A 27840-nucleotide genomic window follows, 5' to 3' on the forward strand; every position below is an offset into this window, starting at 1 on the left:
TAACAACAGCCAACTGTAAAATTTCAGATTTATTGTATTATTTTATTTATCCAAATTTTTCAAATTATTATCTATACAACATATAAAATACAACACTTTAAATTAATATTTAATTTTTTTAATAAAAAATAAAAAATTTAAAAATAAAAAATCAGTCTTAAATTTTGCAGTCAGCAATTCATGAGTTTAATCTATCGATTAATCGGTTAATCAAAGCTGGTGAGACCAGTCTTTAACAATCCAAATGATAATTTATCGACGCGAGAGGCTCGTGATTAGAGAAAAAAAAACGGATATTTTTCATTAAAGTGAGAAACCGAATAAGAAACTAGTTTTTTTTTTTTTTTTTTTTTAAGATAAAAACTGCATTTTTGCAAAAAACTAAAAGATTCCAGAATTTATTTTTTTTTATATTTATCGTTATGTTGATATTGTTTAATATTGTTGGGTTTTTAATAATTAAATAAATACAAAAGAAATGTGTGTTTGTTTAAATAACATGAGCCTTGAATTCATTTCCTGCTTCCTATTGACAATAATTTTCATCACCGAAAGATATCTTCATTTAGTTATTGTATCACATTTTGATTGTTTACACTTTATACAAAAATCTTTTGGAGAAATGCAGAAACTGAATTTTGAAACAATAATACAGTGTTAAATGTTAGAAAACATATATCCGAGTGAAAAGTTTTTCAAGGTAAAAATAATAAAAATTTTTTTTAGTGTGTTTCTTACTCATAGTTTCTAGTTTTTTTTTAAACATTTTTATCTTTAATCGTGATGAGACTTCTTTTAGGAGTCATTCTTGTAAAATAATTAGAAAAGGATAATCAGAAAACGAGAAAAGCATGCGATGTCGTACTTATTTTAAAAAAAGCAATTACATCCACAGAGTATTCATATTGAAGGGAGAAGAATATGATTAGTGCACCACACATGTTATGACCTATTTTAGATACTAGTCACATTTTAGGCTCTAGTCCTTCAGAGCTGAAAACTCTACCAAAGTGAGGAGAAATTATATCTTCAATAGGAGATCATAATAGGAGATCAATTTTTGACAGGAAGCATCAATAGTAATTTTTGAAAGTTTTTACAAGGAATACATGTATCGTGAAAAAGAAAGAAAAGACGTTATAAAAAGAAAGCATCTTCCAAGAGAAACAGCATTTCCAAGAGTAATTTCAAGAGAGATACATGCCAATAAGTTAAGTTGAAAAGGCGTCACGCCTGCATTCAAAATTTGCATTGAAAATTTACAAGTAAAGAAAAGGAAAAATTATTTGTCAAGCGCACAGATGTTCTCACGTGTTGAGAGATCCGATATTCTCTGCACAATTAGAGAAAGCGGCGTGACGAAAAAGGTTAAAAGGTTAAAAGGTATTGTTATTCCCACAATCAAAGAACCATGCAAAATTATATTAACCAAAAAAAGTAACTTCTCAGCCAGCGAATCGAAAGCTGGATCGAAACTGATGGACGTTACTGTGTATTTTTCAAAGAAATATATCGATAATCTGTTTGTTCCACTTGCCTTTTTTACTTCTGTGAACGCTCCTCTTGGCTCTTTGCTCCCGTTATCATTATACTCGTATATATATTTGTGTATATTTGGGGTATCATTAACACTCGAGATAGGTGTACGTGTACGGAGATACGCTATTATCGGGTCGCGATGTCAAAATAGAGCACTCGGCAGAAAATGCCGCTGTCTCATGTTATCTCGTGCCTTATCGACATTCCGCTTGGACGGACGGACGGACGGACGGACTTAAGAGTGGTAAGAATGTTACGGCTTTAAAAGATAACGCGCGTACGCGGTACAACTAAGTGGCGCGATAATGTTCGCGCGTCTCGTTTACCCCCGTGATCCCGGGAACGCATTCAGAGATCACTTGTCCAAAGCGAAAAACTCGCCGGGCTTTATCATCAGCGTTATCGCGCGCGCTCTACAAAACATAATATTTTCTATAACCAGAACCTCGATCGAATGGCGCCGTTCTCGATACACACGCTCGATCTTTTACTTAGCGGGATTATTTTTGTAAATATAAGAGAACGTCTCGTTTATCCAGCTTATCGATCCAGCTTCTTTTTTTTTCACTCCTCGCCGGTCACTTCTCGCTTTCAAGCTTTCGTACACCAATTACTGGTACTACGTCAAGAGCGAAATACTTTTCTATCGCGTAGATGAGTATCGGCTGCCGACATCTCTGTGAAGTTGGCCCCACTTTTCTTCAATTTGAAAAAAATAAGCACAATTTTTGTTATCTCCCAAAGAGTTCTAAAGTTCTCGGTCGATTTTAAAAAAAAAAAGAGAGTTTCGTCGATTAAAGCGATAAAAACACCATTTGAAGAAACGGAGGGCTAACTTAATAATTCTACAACTTCAAAGAGACAAAATTTTTTTGTTTCAATTTTAGCATGTTTGATCATTAAAGATAATCGATGGAACTCTATGGGGGTTATCAGAACTTTAAAGAAATTGCAGAATTTCTGAAAAAATTTTTTTGCTCTTAAAAATTGCAAAATTGTCAAATTACTCGTCCTCCCACTCACCCCTGTTTCTTCAAATGTTTTTATCGCTTTAATGGACAAAATTCTTTTTTTTAATCGATCAAAAACTCTTCGGGGGATAACCGAAACTTATGTTTATTTTTATCAAATTTTATTGTAAGTAAAAGTAGCGCCAACTTCACAAAAGTTGTCTAGGGTGTAAGGTGCCAATTTTAGAATTTAATTTCTTAGCTCTTTTCCTGTATATTAAAAAAACATTAATTATTACAAAATACGATATAATATTATAAAAACTGTTATAGCATCTGATAAAAGACACTTTCTAGTGTATATGTATAATTTGTTTGTATATGTATAATTTTTAAATTTTATTTTTAGCTTGTAAGTAATATTAATAGAAAATAAAAGGCAGTGCTGGTATAATTGGCGATTTTTTTCTAAAGCGCGCGATTTCGATTTTGACGATGATGCGTTTGCCCTCTCTTTTTTTCTGTACGCACAATTTGTTCTAGAAAATATTACGAGCCGAAAGGCTTTATTCGAATAGTCGTCCATTCGAATTCGAACTCGACTAGTCGGTTGACTCATCGAGAAACGTGTTAATTGGCATTATTCCGAGCGGCTGCAACGGCTGCCAATTGGCTCGAGCGTAAATCAGCGCGGGAATACGCGGATGCACCGACGTGCGCGTGCGTACGTGCGTGCGTGCGTGCGTGCGAATGACAACGACGACTTCCGATTCCCGTCCGAAATCATTCTTTCCTCTGGGAATCTGCACGACCGAGCTGGCGAGCTTTCGACGATCAATTCGGGCCTTCTCCATTCGTCACACTCGAAATTCATGCCTGCCGTGCATCTTGTCATTTTTGAACGGACGCGCGAAAATCTCCCGCGTCCCGTAAATTTTTTAGGCAATAGGTCTGTTCTTTTTAGCTGAACTGACTGCACTAGTTCAGAGTTTATCTTTCTTCTTTCAACGTGAAGAAAAGAAGATAAATTGTAAACTAGTGCAGTCAGTTCAGCTAAAAAGAACAGGCCTAATACCGACTCGATCTTTCCTTGGCAAAAGGTATAAACATATCGAGCCGAATCGCGAGCGTCTAATTTGACAGAGAAAATGACCATTGCGATGTGGATGGTATATTACGAAAACAACGAAACTTTTCGCATGTGCGCGTGAAAAACGTAGAAAGAATGGTAGAGAAGTCGGAGGGGGGGGGGGAGGGGGGGAAGCGGAAGAGAACGCGAAGAAATCGCGTTATGTGCCATGTAAGTGCAATACGGAAAAAGCTTTTCAGCTTCCCCCCCTTTGTCGACAGGCAGCTCCGCAACTACAAAAAAGCCGTCGGAAAACTCCGCACGTGATTACGCGCGCAGTATACCGATCGACATTTGCGCGCGGAAAAGAGGTTCCGCTAGCGTTTTCCCGCATAGCGAGGAGGGAAGGAAGTAGAGACTGGCTGACTTACTAACTAAACGTTTATTAATATTCCTAGAGGGCAGCCCTCTAAGAATACAAAAATTGACAAGATTCTTATACTAATGAGAATACATATGACATTGATAAATAAAATAGAAAGTAAAATGTAAAAGCAAACATAAAAAAAATAACAAAACAAAAAAAATGAGAGAGAGAGAGAGAGAGAGAGTGAGAAATCAGGGGAACGAGAGGTAGACGAAGGAAAAGACGATTCGTTATTAGCGCCGGGACGCCGTTACACACAAAAAAAAGTACGTGACTTATTTCGCACCTCTCCCCTCCCCCGCCTTTCCACGTTAATATTCGCCACGGCGAAGAAGTATCGATGCGAGAAAGAGAGAGAGAGAGAGACACGGCCTGTTACTTTTCATCTGTCAAATCCATTGGAGCGACAGGCTGCGGAAAGAGCCCCTGGTGTAGAGATCGAACCGGAGAACCGGAGAACGAGAGCGAAACGATAAGGTGGTCGTCGCTCGTACTTGTGGAATGGAGGGTCGCAAAGAAGAGAAGGAGGAGGAGGAGGAGGAGGAGGAGTAGCTCGGTGGTACGCGGCGCGAAATGCTCTTCGCTGATTTCCTTTTCTAAATATGGCCGCCTTCATGTACGTTTTCTCTCGCTCCTTCTCTCTTTCCTCTGTGTACCGACGCGATGCCGCCGCCGCGCGCGCGCGCCTGTAACCGGCCCTGCTTGCCCGAGGTTCTACTTGATTGCCAAGGCGTCTTAACCTCGGCCTCGTAGCGGCAGCACCAGCAACGGAGAGCGACGGCAGCGTCGGCAGCCACAGCCACAGCAGCAACGGCAGCGGCAGCGACCCAACAACCAACGGAACAGTCCGCGCGGATCCGACTCGACCGAGCCTCGCGGAGACGCTCGAGACGCGGCCTATAAGAATCGCGCCCGACGTGACATAGCCAACCTGCGCGCATAAAAATGAACGGCGACGCCCCGCGTCGAATAAAGAGGCGTCGTCGAGCGATGAAAAAGGCCAATCCGGCCGAAAGAACGGCGGTTCGGCAGCCAATCGCGGCCGCGCCGCGCCGCCCGACAGCCGTTCGTCGAGTCCGCGCGGACATCGTATACTCTAGCTCTACCTGCCTTTATTATGCCTTTCTACGCGCTCTCTTCCCCCGCGAGCCTTCGACCGCGCGGTGTGTACGCGCGTGTACGTACGTGTGGACGTGGTGTAAGCGCGGTATACGCGGTCGAGGATATACCCCGGCGGCGAATGACGTGAGGCCAGGAGGGAGGAAGAGAGCCGCTGTATTCCCGTTGGTCTCTTCTGCTTTAGGCGCGAAAAGGAAACTGCGAGAGAGAGAGAGAGAGAGAGAGAGAAGCGAGGGAACGCTTCTCTTCGTCGTCGTCGTCGTCCTTCTTCTCCTTCTCCTCCTCCTGTTATCCTCCTCCTCGTCATCGTCGTCTTCGCCTTGGGCAAAAAAAAAAACAGAAAAATGCCCCTCGATGAAGCGAAGGACGTCGCCCTCGTGTTCCTCGTCCGCGACCAATTAATACTGACGCCTCTCTTTTCCGGATCGTTTCTCGAAATTGCGGTTCAACGACGTCGTCGTCGTCGTACTCCGAGTCGGACGAACACTCGGTCGAGCGTGTAACGATCCTCCCCTCTCCGCGCAAGAAAGAGATATTACATGGCGTTACGTTGTAATTCGTAATTCGCGGGAGGAGGATCGGGGATCGGGGATCGGCCTACACTGGCCTACACGCCGCAACGGCGAGGAATAAGTCTCGCTTCGTATCGCTCGATCGTGGTGTAGTACCGCCGGGTGATCAAAGAGCCGCTTTACCCTGACCAATACACAGCAGTCAGCACGGGTGATGGAATCGCGCGGAATCTGATCTCATCGATCTAAGATTCTCGAGAGTGGCCACCGATGATAGCGCGCTCGTTTCTCTCTCGCGGAAATTAAATTGCATTTGTTTTTATCGCTCTACCGGAGTAAACACTCCGATTATCGATCGGGAATTTTTGTAATTCAGATTTTTCCAGATTGCGCGCGCGCAAATAGGATTATCGCGAATCGAGCGAAATTTGTCCACGTTAGTTACGAGATACTCGAAATAGGATTTATGAAAAGCCCGCTCGCGCTCCCGCGAACCGAGCGCAAATTCGAATTGGTTGTCGCTCCCGAAGCGCCGACGCGACGGTGACGCCATCAACGAGTTAAAAATTGCGAGCTATCCCCTTTCCAATTACGTCACGGATCACGATTACGATCTCGATAATGGTTCCGTCCCGATGCCGCGTGCGATTATGAAAATTTAATCGACGATATCGGGTACGCGCGGAGGTGGACCGTACGTTAAGCGATCCGATTTCTCGGTGGCCGCGCGATAGGCAGTCACGCGTGTAATTACCAACGCTCTTACGTATTACAGATGTTACGTATTACGATGATGCCGCGCGGTACACGATACGTCCCATTTTTGTAATTGGCTTCGATTATTCGATAAATGAGAAATTAAAGAAAAAAAGGAACAAATAAAATTAACAGCAATAAAATAATGTTACATTTCTAATTTAATTTCCATAAATATTCTAATGTATAATGTCATCTAATTATCGTGGATAATGATTAACCATTTACTTCACGTTTACCTATCAAGAGGGTGTTTTGCGTTAATCCTAGGCATTAAGCAGCATTCACTTTTGTCTTGATATCGCTCTAGTGAGAAAACTAATGGTCCTCATAATCCTTTTAAAAATTAATTCAAGCCAGATTACCCGATGGTATAATCGATGATTTTACCACTACACTCAGAGGTGCAGATCGATGTGGAAAGACAAAGGAAAAGGGATACACAACTTTATTGTTTTTCTTTCTTTTTTCTCGTACAACTGTTTAGTTATTAGAACGATTAAACATACTTCACATATATAAGTTATCATGATCACGCACTTACGCGTTAATTTGGTTGTTATTCTCGTCGTATGACTCGTGTTACGAGAATATGCGTTGTAAAAAGGACATAACTTCGAAACATAACTTCGGACAAAAGGATACAATATTCTCGGACGATCGAATCTAAAAAAAAAACTGATTATTTGCATAAAACACGTTTACGATAAATTTTATGAAATTTGTAACGCTGCCGCTTTCGATAAAACGTGCAACTTTCACACATAGAAAGATTAGTTTTGTTCAAGTATCCAAAAATGTAGCTAGATATAAAAAATCTCTTTTGAATCACAAGAAATTTTTTGAAGTCACATCAAAATAATTATGTAGAAGTTAAAATATTAAAACCTTTTGCAGCATTGCTTATCATGTTTAAGTGTTCTACATTTTAATTATTCTCAATTATATTATTTTTATATTATCGAGCTTGATAGCTCGACAACAAATTAATTTTAATCTTTAACTAAATTTTTAAATACTTTAACAAAACAATTCTTTAATGTCGTATAGGCATGTTGTGACTACCAAAAGAAAATCTATCAAATTCGAAAAGTTCTTTTTTTACGATTATTTCAAAGTCACAACATTTTGTAACGATCAACTTAATAGGGAAAGAGTAACTATACATAGAAAAAAAGCATTTTACGCAAGCGGGAGACATTTCAAAACTAATAGGTGAACAGGTGCAAAAATTATAAATGGATGAGTGCACAGTCAACAATTTTTACACTTATGTATATACAAAGATATTTGTATTTTTTAGTGAAAATTATGACCTAAATTTCCCATGTTAATTTTTATGAAATTGATGTCGATTTTTCTTGAAATTGATGTCGATTTTTCTTGAAATTGACACTCGATGGAAAATTTAATTAAAAAAAAAATCGTAAATATTATTTTATTATAAACTTAATCCACAAAGTAGTTCTATCAGAGTGTGATTCTATCAAAGCAGATATTGATATGAGCATATAGGTAATACGTAGATACATTTGCACCGTGCCAATTATCCAGTTAGAAATATAATTTATTCTCTCTCTTCATCGAGAGGAGAGAAAATATTTTTTTTCTTTTTATGTGAAATTGTCCACGCGATCCAATCGCTCCTTGTCAATCCTCTCTCAGGACAAGAGCCGTCTCCTATTTCTTAATTTCAACCTAAACTCCTTTAATCTGGTAGCGCAAGTCAGAAATACGATATTATATCTTGCCGTTGGGGCTATTATTTCGGCGGGCGATCCTGATCCGCAAAATATTTAGTCGCGTTCGGGAAACGCAATGGATCTGGAAAGTCCGGCGTGCCATATCGACACGGATTTAAACAATCCCTGATCGCTTGACCAAACGCGCGTCGCACAGCGGGATCTGCCGCAACGGCCACGGCGGCACCCTCGACCTCCTCGACGCCAGCTCGACCAACTCCCTCTCTGACCAGCCGTTCCATGGACGCTGCTATCGTTGAATGATGATTCGGCGTGGGGCTAACTAGTAACCGCGGTTTCTGCTGTTCAATCAACTTGCGACGTTTGCTCGGTAAACCGCCTAGATATGCGTCACTAAATGTTGTCACGCCGCTATTCGGCGTTACACCCTGCATCTGCAACTGTCTACGCTGTCTCACGCCGTCACGAGCAATAATTGGCATCCAATCCTAGAAAATAATATATTCACCTATTGATATATACATGTTGCTAAATAGCGCTGTTATACTAAATTATTTCTAAATGTACACTAAGAAATTTCTACAGAAATTTGTTTACTAATATTTAATAGACCAAGAGACCACTGTAGTAACTTCGGTAACCATCGCAATAAGTTTGGAAAGTAGCTAATCTTTTATTTCTGATCTCTTGGCCTATAAAAATCCTAATTATTTAAACACAAAAATTCTTTCTCTATGTATTTGTATTAACATACCGAAGGTAAAGCTTCGTGGCCAGGGAATGTTTCAGGGACTTCTTCTCGATCTTCAGGTATTGAACTTTCGCGTGCTGGTTGTTGTTGTTGCTGCTGCTGTTGCTGTTGCTCCAGAGTTTCAATTTCCATCGGCTATACATGCATTTATTATTATCCTTTTCACATTATTGTATTATAACGATAAAAAAATGATAGGATAGAATTGATTACCTCATCTTCTGGTTGCGCTTGTGTAGATTGTCGGGTCGAAGCCGACGATACCGATGACGCTTGGGTCGATGCGTCCCTGTACACTAAAAGCGGTATGATTTCCGAATCCGGAGGTTGTGGTACACACAAAAAGTAAGTACGAAGATGAGTGATAAATCCGTTTAATACCCACTGGAGAAGAGCGGGATTGCCACCATCCATCAAGTCACGCTAAGATCAAAGCAATCAAATCGTGTTAGTGGGTAAATTTTTTTCATATTCTTGTATCAGATTAAAAAAAAAATTAAGACTCACCATAAAACGCGTCGCGATCGCCTCCAACCCAGCTTGGCCACCGCGTAGCGAGTACCGAAGTACCGTACAGATTTGACTGCACATATTAATTAGGATGTTCAATATGTCCTGTCCGAACCTTGCATCGTCGACTCCTGTAAATTCAATGCATACACTTGATCTATTGCTTTTAAAATGTGCGCAATATGTAGAATTAAAATACCAACCGGTATCAAATAAGATTCTAAGTATATTTCTTGCGTGTCGCGCAATCAACGATTCAATGGTCGCGCAAACATCAACGCGAGATCCACTCCTGCCATTGGTGTCTTCCTCAGACGCTAAAAGATTCTGAATGTGAGGTCTTAGTTGAGAAAGTAAACGCTCGGTTGCTTGCTCTTGAAGGGCCTCCGGCGATGAGACGTTTGCGAACGTGTACCCTAGGAACTCTTCTAGTGGTCTTCGAAGACGAGCAATAGGCTCCCACTGACCGAGACGTACTCTGACCAATCCGTCAAGAGTCATAGATTGTGCCTATATAGGGTACGAATTTTTCATAATATATTATAAACGATATATTTCATATCCGATAACGCGTAATAGATGTAACAATGCAGTGATAAAGTTACCAGCAATACGAAGAGGTCGACGAGAAAGTTCTCTTCTCTGCCAGATTCGTGCGACGTAAAGAGATCCATAGATAGACCTCCACCCTCAAACAGGTCGGCCAATGTAGGAGCATTTCCAATTGAGCTAATTATCAAAAGAATCATATGATTAGTGTAATATTCATAATTAAGACTCTTCTTTTAATTCTTTAATCATAATTTAACACACCTATCACTCAAAAATCCTACGTGTATATTGTTACCAAGCATTTGCATTATATTCCCAAGACTTTCCATCAAAGGAGCTGCAACATGATTAATGTCAATAATATTTCAATTCGCCAGTATTTCAGTTTCAATTACCGTTGCTATTGATGCTGATGTTGGGTTGTGATTGACCGCCCGCCGACTGATTCAATATTTGTTGCAATAAATTCACTAAGGCATTATTAGCTGATTCTGCATTCGTCGCCGATGTTGTGTTTGTAGAAGTGGCACTGTTGGTTGTAGTCGAAGTCGTCGCTAGAAAATATTTTTCGAATTGTATTTATAAAAATGCGTATTTATGAAAATAAATACGCATCTTGATCCTCTTATACCTACCAGTTTGATTCGTTTGATTTTGAGCATCCGCTGTAGCTGTCGATGCCGTGCGTGTTGTTTGCGAAGAAGTTGTTACGCCAGTCGCGCTGCTGGACGTGGTATTCGGAGAACGGTACACATGGTGCGAGTTACATGGAAGGTAGGGATCGAAATCTAAACCGAGCCCGATGCTCATGCCGAGACCCATTGGATGAGCATGGTGATGGAACACATGCGGTCGTGACGTACTTCGAGTTTGCGTAGCGGTAGTAGGATGAGTACCAGTATTGCTCCTGTATATTTCAGAATTATTTAATATATTAGATATCAGTACTTAAAAAGTGAATATAAGAAAAATATTACACAAGTTATAAAATGATGTGATAACATAACAAAAATGCAGATAACAAAAATGCAGTATCATAGATAATCATACCGTCGATAGTCATATCGAACGTTAGGTTGGCTAGTCTTACCGTGCTTGAGTGCTTTGACCAGTATTCGTGCTGCCACTATCCATCGACGTGGAAATACCCTGTTGCGCTCCTACTGTAGAAACGGGAGGATTTCTCGTGCTTATAGTTGTAGTAGTGATACCGCCGTGCACCATGTGTCCGGCAACGGCTTGCATAAAGTTACGCATGAAATACGGCGGTGGTGGCGTGCCGAACGGAAATACGTTTGTCCTGCCTGCAAAATAGGAAATGTCGAATAGGTAAACATCAATTTCTCTTGTCGAACACGTCACGTGACAATATACGACGATGCCAACTTACGGGCGTTGTTGTTATTTTCACTGCCTGGTGCGTTCTGTTCATTGCTCGATCCAGCATCGATATTGCTTTCAGAACTACTAACTTCCATTAATACCTCAACGTTGTTCGGCAAATTAAATACTGTATCTAGAAAATTGTATTCTGACAGTCTAGCATTTGAATGTGTAGAATTGTATCGCAATATTGCGTTATAGTAACGAAACGTACCGAAAGGCGATTGGCTCTGATCTTGTTGCGACCGTTCTGCCTGCGACTGCGCCGTATTGTCGCCAGATTCTCGCTCTTGATTACCTTCCTCGGTATTAACACGCGACGAAGTTGCCGATTCCGCATTGTCTGACTGCGCCTGATTACCAGATTCTGTTGCCTCATCGTTGCTGTTATTATTATTAGCGCTGCGACCATTCAAACTGATATGAGCCTATAAAAAATAAAGAAAGGAATGTTGAGACAATATCAATTGCATGGACAAATAGATGCGCGGTGTCAAGTTACATCTCGTGTATTTTTAATCAATATGCTCACTTCAACTTGAATCGGTATACCGGGCTGAAGAATAGCCGAGTGTTGTACTATTATTGGTCGGCACCGCAAGTTTCTAGGAGGTGGTTGACTCATGTCAATTATAATATCACTCAGCGCGTGACAGCTATGCGACATAAGATGCAGAATTTCACTAACTCCATCCACTATTCTTTGACTTTCTTCCACGGTGTTCGGTCCAGACTAAGCGAACATTAGTCACATTAGTAAAGCGAAATTTTATTTCAATGTGTTTCACGATCAATGAGATCATTTATTGACTTACTCCGGGCGGTAGCGAAGGATCGAGAAGCGTCAGCATACAATAACGTTCCAAGTATGGTCTCAATCGATCTTGAGTGTTGCACAGTCTTTGCAATAATTCTGCCATTTGCGGAGGTCGCGGGAGACTAAAGAAACAAATAATTAACAATCATATATATCTACATCTATTAATTAACTCATTGAATATCTAAATTGATATATACTCCTGCTGCTGAGTTCGTCTACTTTGGCCAGCGTTACTCGATGTTGCTCCTGCATCCGTAGTTGCTTGTGCCTGTTGTTGCGATTGCTGTTGCGATTGTGCCTGCGGTTGCGGTTGTGCCTGAGGCTGTGATTGCGATTGCGCTTGCGATTGTGACTGCGACTGCGACTGAGGTGGTTGCGCATCACTTTGATGCTCGTTCGTGTCGCTCGAAGTTCTCGCATTTCCACCATTATAACTGCTTCCTAAATATTGCCAAGCATTCAAAGATATCACATTTTGCAAAAATGTAAAATTATGTTAAGACCATTTCAAAAGCAGACAAATGCTTGAATATGTACGAACCTCTGAATAACGTAACCGCGCGCGCACCAGCGGCTGACAACGCGGCAGTGATAGCTGCTGCAGCTGCCTCGGCAAGTCTAGCACCATCATCTCTGGAAAGATCGTTGTTCCTAAAGAATTACAAATACGTTGTTGCTTCACACGAGAAAATCCATGACCTAAATGCTCATTCAACTCACTCGTTTTGTTCAATTTCTGATTCTTGCGATTGCTGAGGTTGTTGTTGTTGTTGTTGTTGCTGCTGCTGCTGATGCTGCTGCTGCTGGTGATGGTGATGATGGTGGTGGTGCTGCTGCTGCGTCGTCGATTGGTTTGACTCTGGGGGCGGATGCAAGGGCGGAGCGCTGGGATCGTCAAGTCGATCAAGCACTTCATTTACACGATCGAGCATTCGACCAGCATGACTCAGCCGACTACCCGACAAACTGTTGCTCAATTGAGGTATACCTGAGAGAATTATTGAAACGCGATGCATTAATGCGAAAAGAGGAAACGAGCAGAGAAAATTAAAAAAAAAAAACTTGGGAGTATTACCATGACCTTCGACGATCTCAGCTGGCACAGACATGGCACCCAGGTACATTGCGTTTCCATGCATTTGGGTGCGTGTAACCCGGTAGTGCGGTCTCTGCGAGTTCTGCCAGCCTTGCCTCTGTCCCTGTGTCTGTCCACCATCATTGCCGTGTTGGCCAGGTTGAGGCGGCGCGCGTTGCACCAAGTGTATAACTTTTCCATTGACATCTAAAGAATCATGTAGCATCAATGTACATCTGTCGTACTTGGTCTAGTACGCGATAAGTTATTTATGTAGGTATGTGCGTATATATATATATGTACCATAATCATTTAATTTCTTTTCGTCTTGAAGCACTCGTCCACAATAAATCAACCTCTGTGAATCGGCTGGTACAGCAACAGACTCTGCTATGTGCTCTTTAAAGCCGCGTACCGTGATTTGCTTTAGGGGAGAGAGAGAGAGAGAATATGCAGAGATACATTATATAATTAAACAAATAGATCCATGGATGGGTGGTGGGGTATATTCGGTGTACCAAGCCGTATACGAGTCTCAGTTGTCCCAGATGTTTCTAAAGTACATCTACAGACTACAGACTCGTGCCGATCGCGGCAAACCGCGGCGATCGACACGTGATTACGGGGATCGGGAAGGAGGGGGCGACTTACGTCGTCTTCCAGGGAGAAGACGTGATTCTGCGAGTCCAAAGTCTTGACTGTTAGGTCGATCATCCTTGCGTGAGCCCGTGGCAAGCCGCGGACTCGATTCTGGTGAATGGCTTGGAGATGCCGTCGGGTGGTGAAGACGATGGCGGCGGCAGCGGCGACGACGACGACGCACGTGCGATAGCACAAAGGATATCCAGGATATTACTCACGATTCACGGCGAGCAGCCTACGGCGCTTCGTCACCACGCTGTTGAAATCGTGCGGTTCTTCCTGCGCGTTCGTTAGCGACGCGAGACGAGAAGAAAGACAGCAATCGGACGTGAACGAATGGTCGAATAGCAACGTTCACCGAACCACGACTTTGCTCACTCGCTCGTCACGTTCTCGCACGTTCTCGCCAATCTCGCCTCGCGCTTGGCCCTTGTCGCGAGATTCATAACGTCGCACACGAAGATGATGTAGGGTGTCGGGAGGTGAGAGGAGGACGCGACGAACGTTACCCAGAATCCCCAAAATGCCACTTTACCAACACGACGCGACGAGCGTTGACAACACGCGGCAGTGATAGTCCCTAAAGCCCCGCCTAGGGACGACGTGACGACGCATGTGTTGCGTGTTGCGTTGAAGACTGGCAAACTAGTCGACAGGTGTCGCGACGATGTATAAATTTGAATCGGATTCTTTTTCTTTGGCGGAATGAGTTTGATTCCAAAGCCATTTTTCTTTTTCTTTTTTTTTTAATAAAAATAATCGAATGTTTAAAAATCTTTATATTGGATATGAAACAAATCTTTTAATTTTGCGAAAAATTGACGAAAGACACGCTTGCGTATACCTTTATTATATATTAGGCGAATTTTAATTCGTCGATTTAATTGATCATTTGTATTATGCTTAGATACAACTCTGCTCTGTAAAAGCTTCATTTGCGTATTAAAGCTATTAAGCAATCGATGAATTAAAAAATTTGTTTATTCTCAAGAAAAAAGATTTTTTAAATCAAACGTTAAATGTTTGATTTATAAATTCTTGAATGCGTTCGATGCATGAGCAATGAATCGAATAGCTCGAGACAAGAGAAATTTGATTATTTTAAAAAAATTATAGTTGCTCTTTATCGTTGGAAAAAATATAGGTACATCAGATATCTGAGAAAAATGAAATTTGCGATATAAGAGTTACAGAAAGAGTAAGAGAATAAAATATCCATTTTTCTGAAAAGTCGGTTTTACTTTCTTAAAAGAAACACGTCGTCTGGGCAGGAGTGAAACACGTCTTAAGTGCAACAATTTGCTATTTACCAGTTGCAACGATTGCATCTCTGTACTTGAGTATAGTATGCATCTTATCATAAGGGGAGAGACACCATATGATATCTCTATCATAAAAATATATGATATAATAATATATAATTCAATTTAATAATTCTTTTTTTTTAAGGAGGAGGGAAGAATTTCCTCCGATTAAAAAATTTAATATAATTTAATTCTCAATAGTATAGATAGGGCTAAATTTGCACACAGATTTGCAGTGTTTATCGCAAATTTAATTTTCTGTCTGTCTCTCTCTCTTTCTCTCTCTGATTCGTGCGAATTACTATCTTTTCTCTCTCTTAACTTAGAGCTTCATATTTATAGGAATAGCGCAACCTCTTTATGGCTCATATACGAGCGATGCCGAATACCGCGTATTCCGATTGGCTGCTTTTCTCTTTCAATCGTCATTATGAACCTGATTGTTCGTTTGTTGTCCAATAAATATACAGTGATTCTAGTCTACACGCTTTTCAACATTGGAAAAATTACCAGCATTAGGTCCAAAATGGCGGTTGTTTGCGCTCTTTGCGCTACTCTTGTAATATGGAGCTCTTCTATTTTAACTATCTTTTGTAGAAAAAGAGTTCCACGTAATCTTGAAGTTTCGCGTTTTACGCTCTGTCTCATTTCCACTGGATACTGGTAGTTTGCTATTAGATTACGAGGAGCTCCGCAAAATAGGAAATTAATACGGATGCAGTCGCTGCAATCTGTGGTAAGGCGGTTTGCTTGCTCGACACTCCGCTGGCAAACCGCGAATGTTTTGCTCACAGGCCAGGTATTCGTCGGAAGAATGTTAATAGTGTTTTGATATCGTGTGCAGGAAGTGACGGGTGCATGTCTTACATCGCGCGATGTGGAGGTCTCCTCGGGGTCCGACGCGCGACGACGGGCGCCGGGCGCCGGGCGCCGGGCGCCGCGATGCGTCAACCCGTACGACCGACGGGCGACGCGACGCTCGACCGGGGCCGGTCTCCTCCCGGACCTCGCGCCCGCGGCGAGAGCATGGCGTGGCCCCAGAGAATCCAGTGTTCGTACAAGAAAACAAGATTCAGCAAGAGCGATGGAAGTGAAAAGTTCGGGGCCGGGAGATTATTCGGCCGTGGCCGCGACGAAAAGGCACGAGGATGGGCGCCGGCTTTAAATCCCCATCGTAAACACACGCGTCAGAGGCTCTCAACGTGGCTCGCATCTGGGATACCCGAGGGCTACGGAGGGCAGGTGGTATTTCCAAATAACAATCCTCTGCTCTTTGTTAATTTCAACATTAGAGTTCGAGCAAATCATTTTCACTTTCATCCATTTCACTAAAATTAAATCAAATATCCACATCTCGATATAGAAATAATGTAAATTAGCGCAAAATTAACTTGAGCGAAAAGTTTCTCGCTATACATTAGTATGATTTCTATGTCTAATAATCGTCAGGCGAAATTGCAATTGTCTGAAAGATGACAAATATTCATGATGGACGAGCTCGAGCGGGTAAAGTGGCTAAGACCCGATGCATGAGTTGAATTCCAGAAGTGAGGACCAATCATGTTCAATCGATCGGCCTGAACTCGCCAAATGTAAACCTCTACTTCTACGGAACGAGAATTCGTACAAAACAAAGGTTTCAAACGCGATTTAATTTAGAAGCGGAGAAAAGCTGGCCAAACTCGCGGCTGTACGACGCCCGTCTAGATTTAGATCGTCAGGACGTGTTTAACTTAATCTTCCCTCGTACAGCTTCTTTTAGCCCTTTCGCGGTCAACCACGCGGTACGGCGACGCGTAAACTGAACGAATGAGAAGGAGAGAGAAAGAAAAATAAAAAGATGAAGAGGAAAAAAAGAAAGGCCAGATGCCAGAAGCGTGAAAAAACAAAGACAAACATTTCTTTTGCTTCTTTCATATATAATTCGGACTTGACTACAACCTCCGAGAAGTCGGTGTGGTATAACTCTCCCTTTGATAAAAGAGAAAAGCAAAATTGGCAGGTTCACAATATACTTTCCAGTTTTTCAATAGCGTATAATCAAATAGCGTACTGTCAAATGCAAGATGAAAACAAGTCTTGCACAATGATGTGATGACTTGAAATGAAAAACCCAAACGTTCAATCGACTATTTTGAATAAAAGTATATCTTTACGCAAGATTAAATTGCGCTTCACTTATCGCATCTGTATTCTCACTTGCTCTTTTTTATTCCCATTTATCAATAAAATAGATACTATTCAGTTTTTGCATTCATCCAAAAGTTTTTTGTATAAAGATAAGTGTAAACAATGAAAATATAATACAATGACTAATTGACAGCCTTAGATACCTAGGACATTGTGTGGGTGGGAAGCAGGAAATGAATTCAAAGCTCATGTCACTTTAAAAACGCGTCTCTTTCATTTATTTAATCATTGTCAAAATCGAAATAACGTATCACGTTTTAATAAAATAAAAATAATTTCCATGTTTTTTTTCAGTATTTTGGCTGAGTAAAAAAATAGTTTTTTTTTCTTTTACTTCGAGAATTCAAGAATATCCGTTTTCTTCATCTCTCCGCGGAGAACAATGTATCTCTATTGCTCGACGATATTAGAAATGAGAAATCCGGTAGCCCCGAAACCGCAGGCAGGCTGATCTTCACGCTGAGCGTCCTCGTCGCCCACGCCAGGCCAGGCGATTATCTCCCAATATCTCAATGCAGCATGTAAAACGCCTATCGCGTATACTCGTGACGCGATGTCCGGCACCGCTACCTTCCTCGTCGCTCCGCTTCCACTCTCTGCTCCCTCCTGCCGCGCTTCTTTCCTCCACCGTTTCTTTTTCACGATAAGAAAAGGAGGAGTTTGCCTGCATACCTCGAAGCTATGCGGTACACAGATGCAGGCAGAGCGCCGGAGAGAAACGATGTACTTATACGGACGCCGATAGCCGAGAGAGAAAAAGGAGAGAGGGTAAAGTATATTAAGATTTATTTTATTTCGTGGTAATTACTCTTTGAAAATCAAGACTTACGTCAAGTCATTTTAAAATATATGCCGTTAAAATTGGCAAGTTGAGTAGGCCGGTTAAACCGATCGGGTAAACAGCTCTGGCAAGAATTTTGCTCGTTGCCACCTTTGACTATACAACTATGGACTGCCATTTAACCTTTGAAGGTGAGCGTGATGTTGAAGACAGCGCGAAATGACCAACTGGCAGTCCATAGTTATATAGTCAAAGATTGTCACTATTACATTGTACACATTGTACACATATCGTCAAGCTTCTCATTATAAAAACACCTGGATATATTGCTTTTGAAGATAGAACTCTTCACTCCTATGTACAAGAGAATAATCACCCAAGTATTTTCCAAGCAGCTATACAGCACGATAATCATCTCAAGATACGGGGCGAATTAATTTCCACACCTATTTTAAAGCAATTCCAATGGGGTATTTTACACATATTAAGCAAACACGAGACGGGCATATGAATTGAAAGATCAGTTACATTTTAGTATTTTGAATTCCGGTAAGGTCATTAAACAGAGAGAAAGAGAGAGAGAGAGGGGGGGGGAGAAAGTTGGCGAAAGAGGCGAGAGCGCGTGACGCAGCGGCTGAGGGCGGCTGGCGCGGCAGCAACAGCAACAGCAACAGCAGCAGCAGCGACGGCGGCGGCAGCCGTGTGTGCGTTGGCGCCAGGCCGCATTCTCGCATTCGTTAAACCGAGGCACGGAGTTAGGTCCCTCCGCCTCATACCTCGTACCTTATGCCTCGTGCCCTGCCTCGCTCTGCCTTGTTTTGCCTTCCCTCGCCTTGTCTTGCTTCGTTTTGCCTGCCATCCTTTCTCCCGACTTGTTGTGTGTGACTTCCTTCCTTGCTCCTGTATTACTCTCTGCCTGCAGCAAATAATAGCGACAACGGCAAGGATGACGAGAGAGTCTCCCATCTCTCTCTCTCTCTCTCTCTCTCAATCTCTCTTGCATCTCTGCCCTGACAGAGGGATATATAAAATTGCGTTTCTCGCGCAGCTATAAAAATTGTTGAATTTAGTCTCCCTCGGCTGGAGAATGTACATAAAAAATTAAAGCTGTATATTTTTCGTTGCATTGTCCACAGTTTGATGACCTTTTGTGCTGGGAGAGATTAGGCGAATTGTAGGGGCGCCAGTGCAGATAGATGCCATAGGGAGCCAATGTGGAATAGCTTAAAGAGGATAAAAGGCGAGTCGCGGTGGCGCCATACTCGAGAATTTGCACGGCATACCTCTGGCGAGTTACAGCACATAAATGGGTACGTAAATCATGCGCGCAAACAGCCACGTTATATAGATAGAGGCGTTTACTCGGATGACAAGCGACCCGTGAAGCGCCGCCGCCGCCGCCGCCGTCGCCGCATCGGCGAACTCATTAAGTAATCGATATTATTTTACGATGAACAGAGAAACCCTTGATAGAACACTTACGATCTCGACACGGACACGCGTACTCCCGGGGATCGTTCTCCTTACGATGATTAACGAACGTAAAGTTAGGATTTATCTCTTCAATTTGTAACGTGGGCGAGAGCACCACGTTTCTTGCGATCCTTTACATTCCGATACGAGAAGCCTCGTTACAGTTTCGACGACACGTTTTAAAATTATTTCGATACTCGTGACAATTAAAACGAACCGAGATCAATCTTTTCATACCTGAGATAAATCGGGAGTATATATCTGTTTCAGACAAAGGTAACGAAAAAGGAGCGAAAAGAGAAGGTGTCGCGACGAGAGCTACTGGGCTACCTGAGATACTTGACGTCATAAATCACTCGTTGAAACGCATTTGGGCGCAAGGGACAGGATACTCCAAATCGACTTCTTGACTCCGAGTCCTTAATAATTGCCGATGATGAATCGGCTGAGCCTAAACTTAACGAGCCTAACGACAATGACAACAGCTGCTCCACGACTGATCCCATCGAATTGACACTCGGAAAAAAAAAATTATGCGTCTTGTATGAACGTGGAACTTGGCTTGAAGCAAATATTACGAAGAAATAAAATCGCAGCTTAATTTATTCTTCGAAATTCCGATATCTTTCTGACGTGTAAGTTAATATAATCAAATTTACTGTAGTTGACAATTTTCTAAAATGTATAATGGATTTTTGATTTACAGTTTTTGCCTAGATAAGGGATGAAAAGAGGAAACACATTGCGACGAAAGGAGAAAGTGCAATGGAGGACGGCGAATGGGAAAGAGAACGCGCGAAAGAATTATCTATATATTTTCTTTCATGTCGTGCGTGCACCGTGCGAAGCAGTTAAGCAAAGGTCACAAGTTGAGCAATCTGTCCGTTTATCGGTGCAAACAACGTTTGCAGCGTGAGTGCGTGATGCGACAGACGGCGAAGAAGAGGTTGATGAATCTTCCACGCCGGGGCGGCTGTCTCGATGAAACTCCAGTTCATCTTTCCTGTATCAAGATCCATGAGTGAAGATGAGAGAGAAAGAGAGATCTCCCTCTTTCAGAGCGATCAAAACTTCCGGGAATAATTGGATAAATGTAAAAAGAGATGAAAACGTCCGCCGGGGACTGGACTCGAGTAAGTGCGGTAGCCACGGTGAGGGAGTAAGGAACGTGTTGTGGGGCACGGCAGGAGAACAGAGGTAGGAGGAGGAGGAGAAGGAAGAGGAGGTGGAGGAGGAAGAGGAGGAGGAGGAAGAAGAGGAGGAGGAGGAGGAGGAGGAAGAGGAGGAGGAGGAGGAGGAGAAGGAGGAAGAGGAGGAGGAGGAGGAGTATGAGGTGAACAACAACGAGGAAGGGAAGGAGAGGTACGAGAATATGCATAGTATTGGGGTGTGGTGGTAAGGCGCAGGGGGAGAGCAGCTGTTGGAGCGGAGTCGGGCCGGGCTGGACCGTTGGTGAGTGAGCGCACGGTCGGTAGAAAAAGAAAATGATCCCGTCGGTGTACGCGCGTAACGTACGACGGAGGGGGTCGTAAGAAGAGTGAAGAAGAGCCCGGAGGGAGTCTCTCGCCGAAGGAGGCGTGCGGCGCCACGGTGGGTACCGACGCGACGACTCGGTTGCGACTATAAGTAAGTCTCGCGCGGCGCGCCGCGACTTAATGCCGTCGCCGCGTCCGTGGCGCCAAGAGGAAGGCCCGTTGGCGACAACGATAAACCTCCTTCTCGTGCGTCCCCACGACTGTGAAGGAGAGGAGAGAGAGAGAGAGAGAGAGAGAGAGAGAGAGAGAGAGAGAGAGAGAGAGAGAGAGAGAGAGAGAGAGAGAGAGGGAGGGAGGGAGGCGCGTTGAACTTATATTCCGTAGAATAGTGTGAATTGGCGACAGTACAGATAACACGTGGCTGTCAGTCGCTACTGTTACCGTGTCAGTTTGGCCGGCCAGTGTTCGCCATCAGTGATCAAAAAGAGTGACTGTTCCGGATTTCTTCTCCGTGCTGTAAAACATTGTGCCAACATTTGTATTTTCCTTAACGAGGGACGGTCGTAGGGTTGAATCGGACGATTACTGTTGTGAAAGCTGTAACGTCGTGTGTACATAGTGAGCGAGTATCGAGTGGTGAGAACGAGAGAAGAGGACAGTCTCGGTAGTGATTGCGCAAAGGGTGGTTTCTCACTACTTCGTGAAACGTTATCCTTTTTCCGCGTTTGATCTCGCGTGACAATCGTCTTGATAATCAACTGTTATACCTTGCTTCCGCTCTCGCGTCAAGTGACAGCATGTCCGGCATTCTCTACACGTTACTCGGCCTCGCGGCCATTCATTGCGCCGTACGTCGCGAGATTAGCCCGTGCACCTGCCGACAGGAGGAGTTTTCTAGTCCCGTTATCAACCAGGCAGCGGTGGCGACGACGGTGGCTGCGTCCAGCGCCGGAGTCGCCAATGCAAACAACAATGCTGGTGGTGGTAGTGGTGGTGGTGGTGGTGGTGGTGGTGGTGGAGGTGGTGGAGGTGGTGGAGGTGGTGGTAGCGGCCACCATGTAGGGGAACGTATCGAGGTGGTGTGCGAAAAGATGAAATCGTTCGACCAATTGGCCGAGGCGCTCAAAGGCAAATTCACCCTCGAGCAACAAATCACCCTGCGAGTGACGCGCTCGAATCTGCGAGACATATCGCGTCACGACTTCAAGGAGCTGCGTATGTCCATCACCCGACTCGAGCTGAATCACGATTATCTTGGGTAAGTGCGACAGACAAGCGTAACGGAATGATCCGTCGATGAACTCCGTTGTCGGATCGAAAAATTCCTGATGCATGCGATTAACGATGATCTTGACCGGTAAGATTACGCCCAAGTACCCCGAAGTCTTCGGCGAAGACGTAAAGAATCACGGGGACGCGATAATGACACGATTTATCAGTCACGGTTACTACAATCCGCTGTGTATACACTGCAGTCGTGTGGAGATAACGACGGTTTCGGAGATCATCTATTTCTCAGACGCGGTAAACATTAAGTAAGCAACTTTTCTCTCATCAATATTCTTTCCTTGTACGTCAGACTTTTTTTTTATTGGAATCCATTAAAGATTACGAGACTCGATTAATGCGATACTGATTGACGTAGGACTTGAAAGAAGACTTGACGTAAACGCTGATTACCAATAGGTATTCTACAGAAATTTCACGATTGAACAGTCAGTTTAAAAATGCAGGGTAAATTTGAACGACGGACGTAGCTGTCATCCGTAACCGCGTACCCCATTGCGTATAGTCTCTGTCTGAAGTGTGCCACACATGTCGATACGGCCGACCAGTATCTTTGCAAAAGGTCATCGTCTGCTATTGCGGACATTGAATGGAGGCATTTGTATATGTATAACAAAGAAACGATCTTAATTCCCACAACGAGTATTTGCGAAGGCGGTTCGCGGTGCCATTGCGTACACATTTGAACCGACATTTGAACTTTCGTCGAGATGTACACTGAGACAATTGTAGCGAACGGATCATCACTGAAATCATACAGCTGATCATCAATCTTGACTGTTAATGTCAGATGTTTTGTAATACGACAGTTGATTCACAATCAGCTGTAGGGTGATTCTCTATCGCGTTCGTCATGAGCTTCTCTGTTTCCAGCCCAGTGAAGCGATAACAATGATAGCAAAATGGACAACAGACGTTCGATACACTGCGGAAGCAGGATATCGTAACGGGCGCATGATAGTTACATGACGACATGGTTTTTAGGACCCAGTCGCTGATCGATAAGTTGTGAACGATAAGGATTAAATATCTATAAAATACAGACTTGTGAAATAAAATTGACAGGGATGAGAGTCAGAAATTGAAATTAAAAGTATCTTTGCGTTGAGTCGCAATTTCCTTGGATCTGCGCGGAATTCCTCTCTTACAAGAGAAAAGCATACATATAAATTAAAAATAAATTTACGTATAAAAAGAATATGAGCGTATACATGTATACCTATATTTCAGGACAAGACATTATTTCGTGAATGTCAGTTACCGCATGGATTATGACAATGCAATTGGCACAGTTTTATCGCGAAGATTAGTGAAGAAAGACGATAAATAACATCGTTTCAATATAACATTGCAATGAATTCGGTATAGTATTCTCTCGGGCGAGGAGATTGCGAGTTTTCCAATCTATACGTTTGGCTAGCGTTTTATATTCATCTTTCCTCAGTATACGTTTAGCTCGCGGTGGCTCGCGTCATCCTTTACGAGAACGACACAAAGGACGAGTCTCCCACCCAGTCTTCCTTGATTATTCTCTATTGTGCGTATCTCGCTGAGAACTGGGACTGGGAAAAAAAACGACAGTCCTTGAGGACCGTACGTCTCTTTGGGAATATCCGCCAAGTATCCTCGCGAGAGGCAGCGGGATAAGGGAAGGGACGGGACGGGACGGGATGGGACGTAAGAATGAAATCTTAATCATGCCTGACCTCTTGGTGCGAGTTATCGCGGGAAGCTGTGTGTGTTTACCGTCGTGGAATAATTAAATAACGAGTCGCAGTGAGCCAACACTAAATGTAAATCGAACGATAATGTCTGGCGCGTCGTTACTTTTTCAGGGCCCTCGGTGGGTTCAGCTCGCGTTGCTCCGATCGCGTATTATACAGATTATACTATACAGAAATGATGCACATAGCGTTGTAACAGAAGAAAATATGAAATCCTACTGCTCTTCGATGTCAATCGAAAGAAAAAAGGGAGCAAAAGTTAAAAAAAAAAAAAAATAAGCAACACGAGGGCGGAAACGTCGCTCGCGTGAGCGACTGTACGTCATCCATCTCGTTTCCCTGAAGTCAAGGACCCAAGTGAACAAGCGCGATATCACGATTTGCAGGGTCGTGGACGGCGACGTTTTCGCCGGTCTGGGTCGTACGCAGTATTTGAGCCTCGCGGACAATGAGATACCGTCGATACCGAAGCACATTTTGTCGCACCTATCATTGCTACGGACTTTGGACCTCAGCAGGAACCGGATAAGCCGCATCGATTTGGATGATTTCAAGGTGAGTGACTCGGGATTAGATTATTTTATCTCTTCAAAATTTGCGTGTACTGCAAATGCAAAATCAGAGAGAGAGAGAGAGAGAGAGAGAACATCAAAATAAAGAAGCTTGCATGCCTCTTAGCCAGCAGCCACGTACGTGAATGAATTTTTTCGCGTCACAGAGGAAGATTCTTGTTTTGATTTTTCAAATCTACAAGTGCGCAAACTTTCGAGTGTTAATACGCTCAAAGAGAGACGGAAGTACGAGTACTAGAAATATTAAGAATCTCTGAGAGAGAGACACGCTCAGACGCGCCGCTCTAACATTAATAGGGGTATTATTACTAGGGGTATTATAGGGGTATTATTACTAGATAAAAGAAAAAATCACGTATAATAAAATTGAATAGCCGGTATAGAAGGAAGAAACTCTCGTACGAGACACGAGACGTCGCGATTTAATGCTTCTTTTTCATTTCAGTACAATCCGATGCTTCAGCACTTGGCCATGGCCGGAAACGCGATCTCTGAGATGACCCCCGGTTCGCTGCCGCCTTTGGTGAAGCATCTGCATGTTGGCAGAAATCGTCTCAACAACCTAAATCATACCCTAAGGTTAGCGTAAGTCTATCGCGATTCATACCTCGTCTCACGAATTGGCTTGCTCCAACGAGCAAAGTTGGAGCGGACAATTGAAAATTTCAACTATTACGCTATCTTTTAGCGTACATTTTAAGAAGATTATATGCATTAATGCATATAATGCAACATCGCGTTGATACTAAAGAGTACACAAGTTTCACAAATTATCTTTGAGACTCGCGTTGGAAAGCTACCGCAACATCTCGCCTATCCTGTTTACTTATCGTTTAGACACTACGTCTCTTATCTAATTCATACTGTTTATGATTGAACAACCAAGCTGCGCGATGATGCAGTCCCAAATCGCTGACTGTAGCAAATTCCCGTGGACTATTGATCGGCATCGATTAAAAAAAATAAAAAAAATAAAAAATGAGAATCTACGATTCTACGCTCTTGTTCGCCGCCGCCGTCGCGCGTACATTGCAGCGAGCGGGATTTCAACCACCGCGATTTAGCCACGTGCCCTGCTCGTTTGCTTTGCAGAGATTTGAATCAACTCGAGTGGTTGCTCATTAATTCTAATGAGCTCACGTCACTCGACGGCGAGCTACCGTCGTCCGGCCACAATCTCAAGATGCTTTACGCCGTGGATAACAAGTTGACGCATCTGCCGGCCGAGTTCCGATACCTGCATCGTCTGGAGAATCTCTTCCTCCAGCAGAACAAGATTCGAAATCTCGACGGCACTCTGCAGAAAGCCAGACGCTTAAAATTCCTGGAGCTCTCGTATAACGAATTGCAAGAGGTATTTAGTTCGTCACGTCTACGTCTACGTCGTGCGAAATTCTTCTTAAGCTTCGACTTGGATCGTATATCCAATTTCGTAGAAACAAGCAGAAACGCTACGTAAAAAAAATGTTGATTCGACGCGAGAAAAAAAAATTTTGTTTTCTTCAAATCACAAAAAGTTTCGTATTCTTTTTACGCTAAATAAATCATATGGGTGCACACCTTCGATAGAGAAAGGGGATTTCGAGGAATCTAAAAGTGAGAAGATAAATCTAGCGGAACTGCGACTCGCACGGAACGTCGTCAGGCGCGAGCGCATGAGCGCATTCGGAGCGCACGTGCTCTCGAATATTTACGGTTTAACGCGCGCGACACGGCGGGGGAGTCGGAGAAGGAGGAGGGAGTAAAAGCGCGCAACGTACATTGAGCCAATTACCGCGACGTAACGTAATTATTGCCGCCTTCCGCCTGACGGAAGGATCTCGCAGCCGGAGTCAGCAGCCGAACGAAACGGATGTATCTCGCGTCGCGTCGCATCTTTCTCGTCATCAAATTATCACGCGTGACGCGTCGATGAATGACTCGAATGGCATTAATTAAGGTGCACCCGTATTAACATTATGAATAGAAATGAAACGGACGCCTGAATTGTGCCTCTTTAGCTGAACGCGGACGATTTCATAGAGGCCGAAATGTTGGAGGACCTCGAGCTCGGGCACAACTCCATCAAGTCTCTCGGCGGTGTGGACAGCGATGGAAATTGGAGTAGCGCCCTTTATCCCCTCAGATCGTTGAAGTGCCTGAACCTGACGCACAACGAGCTCCGCGAGTTCTCTCTGGCTTCCCTGCGCGGTCTACGCGAGCTCAGGTTGCTCGATCTGTCGAACAACCGGATCGCGAGATTGCACAAAGGAAGGCCGTCCTCCGAGGTAGGTAACTACGTCATCCGATGACGTTTACGTTGACGAACGCCATCGTCGCAAGTTGTTTACATTGTCTGATCTGTCGTTGTCTGATCGGTCGGAATCTATTGGTATCGATGTCACCACAGAATCTGGTGGAGGAGGAGGGCGAGGAGATCGCGGGTGGTACTATCCAAGATCTGCGTCTTCAGCATAACGAACTGCGCAGTCTGGACGGCTCGCTGTTTCTGGGCATGAAGGAGTTGCAGAGGCTCAATCTCAGTCACAACGCGCTAGGCCCGACGATCGGGCCGCGAGATCTGCGCGGTCTCGACGGACTACGCGTGCTCGACGTCTCGCACAATCAACTCACTACCCTCGAGGATACGTCGGAGGTAAATATAAAAGTCCGCTTCTTTCCTTCGTCTTTTCTTCTTTCTTCCGTTTGACAATGTGCGACATGATCGTATCGATTTAGACGTGGCTACCGTCCCTGGAGGAATTAAACGCCTCGCACAATCGCCTGGTCACGCTGTCTGGCCGCGATTTTCGCGGTTTCCCGGTGCTCTGCGGGGCCGACGTCAGCATGAATCAAATACGTACTCTCATGCCGGAGCTGGTGGCCAATACACGATGCACGATTCACGGAGTCCCCGACGTGCTACGTATATACCTTCAAGGTGAGTTTATATTAGATGCACATATACTACTCTCTCTCGCTCTTTCTCTCTCAATCAATTAGTAGAGTATATGAAGAATAATAATCTATTGGAGGAGGGTCAATCAGGGTTTAGAGCGAGGCATTCATGTGAAACAGCCTTACAATGAGTTGTATCAGACTGGAAAAAGAGTATAGGTGAAGGAAAGATGATAGGAGCTGTATTCTTAGATTTAAGAAGGGCATTTGAATTAATGGAGTGGTACGGAATAAAAGGGGTAGTACTTGGCTGGTTTAAGAATTTCTTGAAAAATAGATCGCAAAGAGT

At 43.4% G+C, this 27840-nt stretch overlaps 3 protein-coding genes across 10 annotated transcripts in view; 2 read left to right on the top strand and 1 right to left on the bottom strand.

The window, feature by feature from the left end:
- Positions 1 to 20808, top strand: part of LOC113003657 — a 101650-nt gene extending 80842 nt beyond the window's left edge. Inside the window, exons 1-5 of one of the 6 annotated variants that reach the window (XR_005576324.1) lie at positions 15352 to 15848; positions 15957 to 18070; positions 19220 to 19393; positions 19827 to 20191; positions 20263 to 20808. Coding sequence is in view for 1 of the 6 variants with exons in the window: in XM_039457480.1 (XP_039313414.1) it covers positions 19534 to 19624; positions 19827 to 19966 (231 nt within the window). In the remaining 5 variants the exon portion in view is untranslated. Of the gene's footprint in view, positions 1 to 15351; positions 18071 to 19219; positions 19394 to 19523; positions 19625 to 19826; positions 20192 to 20262 lie in introns of those variants that run through there. The other 5 variants (XR_005576326.1, XR_005576325.1, XR_005576327.1 and 2 more) reach the window with 5 other exon arrangements.
- On the bottom strand, positions 6803 to 14310 carry LOC105207700 (large proline-rich protein BAG6). 3 transcript variants are annotated; one of them, XM_026133995.2, is made up of 20 exons: positions 13818 to 14310; positions 13470 to 13590; positions 13167 to 13373; positions 12812 to 13079; positions 12633 to 12742; positions 12289 to 12532; positions 12087 to 12210; positions 11804 to 12004; positions 11486 to 11699; positions 11279 to 11404; positions 10979 to 11192; positions 10524 to 10795; positions 10284 to 10442; positions 10150 to 10225; positions 9942 to 10065; positions 9540 to 9846; positions 9334 to 9467; positions 9040 to 9249; positions 8830 to 8961; positions 6803 to 8563 (listed from the first exon to the last, which is right to left on the bottom strand). In XM_026133995.2, the coding sequence occupies exons 1-20, from the start codon at positions 13878 to 13880 to the stop codon at positions 8135 to 8137; spliced, it is 3735 nt and encodes a 1244-aa protein (XP_025989780.2). In that variant the 5' UTR covers positions 13881 to 14310; the 3' UTR covers positions 6803 to 8134. The 3 variants fall into 3 exon arrangements, with proteins under 3 accessions (XP_025989780.2, XP_025989782.2, XP_025989781.2); XM_026133997.2 differs by having other exon boundaries at positions 8135 to 8563; positions 12633 to 12724; XM_026133996.2 differs by having other exon boundaries at positions 8135 to 8563; positions 11279 to 11398; positions 13818 to 13880.
- A 78-nt stretch (positions 20809 to 20886) lies between the features above and the next one.
- The window catches only part of LOC105207810 (insulin-like growth factor-binding protein complex acid labile subunit), a 10877-nt gene continuing 3923 nt past the window's right edge, over positions 20887 to 27840 (top strand). Inside the window, exons 1-7 of the mRNA XM_039457458.1 lie at positions 20887 to 22289; positions 24429 to 24597; positions 25060 to 25193; positions 25707 to 25968; positions 26615 to 26881; positions 27004 to 27249; positions 27333 to 27534. Coding sequence (XP_039313392.1) covers positions 21829 to 22289; positions 24429 to 24597; positions 25060 to 25193; positions 25707 to 25968; positions 26615 to 26881; positions 27004 to 27249; positions 27333 to 27534 — 1741 coding nt within the window. The 5' untranslated portion in view covers positions 20887 to 21828. The remainder of the gene's footprint in view (positions 22290 to 24428; positions 24598 to 25059; positions 25194 to 25706; positions 25969 to 26614; positions 26882 to 27003; positions 27250 to 27332; positions 27535 to 27840) is intronic.

The sequence above is a fragment of the Solenopsis invicta genome, chromosome 14, assembly GCF_016802725.1.
Source record: "Solenopsis invicta isolate M01_SB chromosome 14, UNIL_Sinv_3.0, whole genome shotgun sequence".
Lineage (NCBI taxonomy): Eukaryota > Metazoa > Arthropoda > Insecta > Hymenoptera > Formicidae > Solenopsis > Solenopsis invicta.

Excerpts from the sequence above, each read along its gene's own strand:
- LOC105207700 (XM_026133995.2), bottom strand. The coding sequence starts at position 13,880 with ATGATCGACCTAACAGTCAAGACTTTGGACTCGCAGAATCACGTCTTC. Across the intron at positions 11,700-11,803 it reads GTATACCGATTCAAGTTGAA|GCTCATATCAGTTTGAATGG; the intron begins GTGAGCATATTG and ends TATTTTTTATAG. Across the intron at positions 9,250-9,333 it reads CGATCGCGACGCGTTTTATG|CGTGACTTGATGGATGGTGG; the intron begins GTGAGTCTTAAT and ends CTTTGATCTTAG.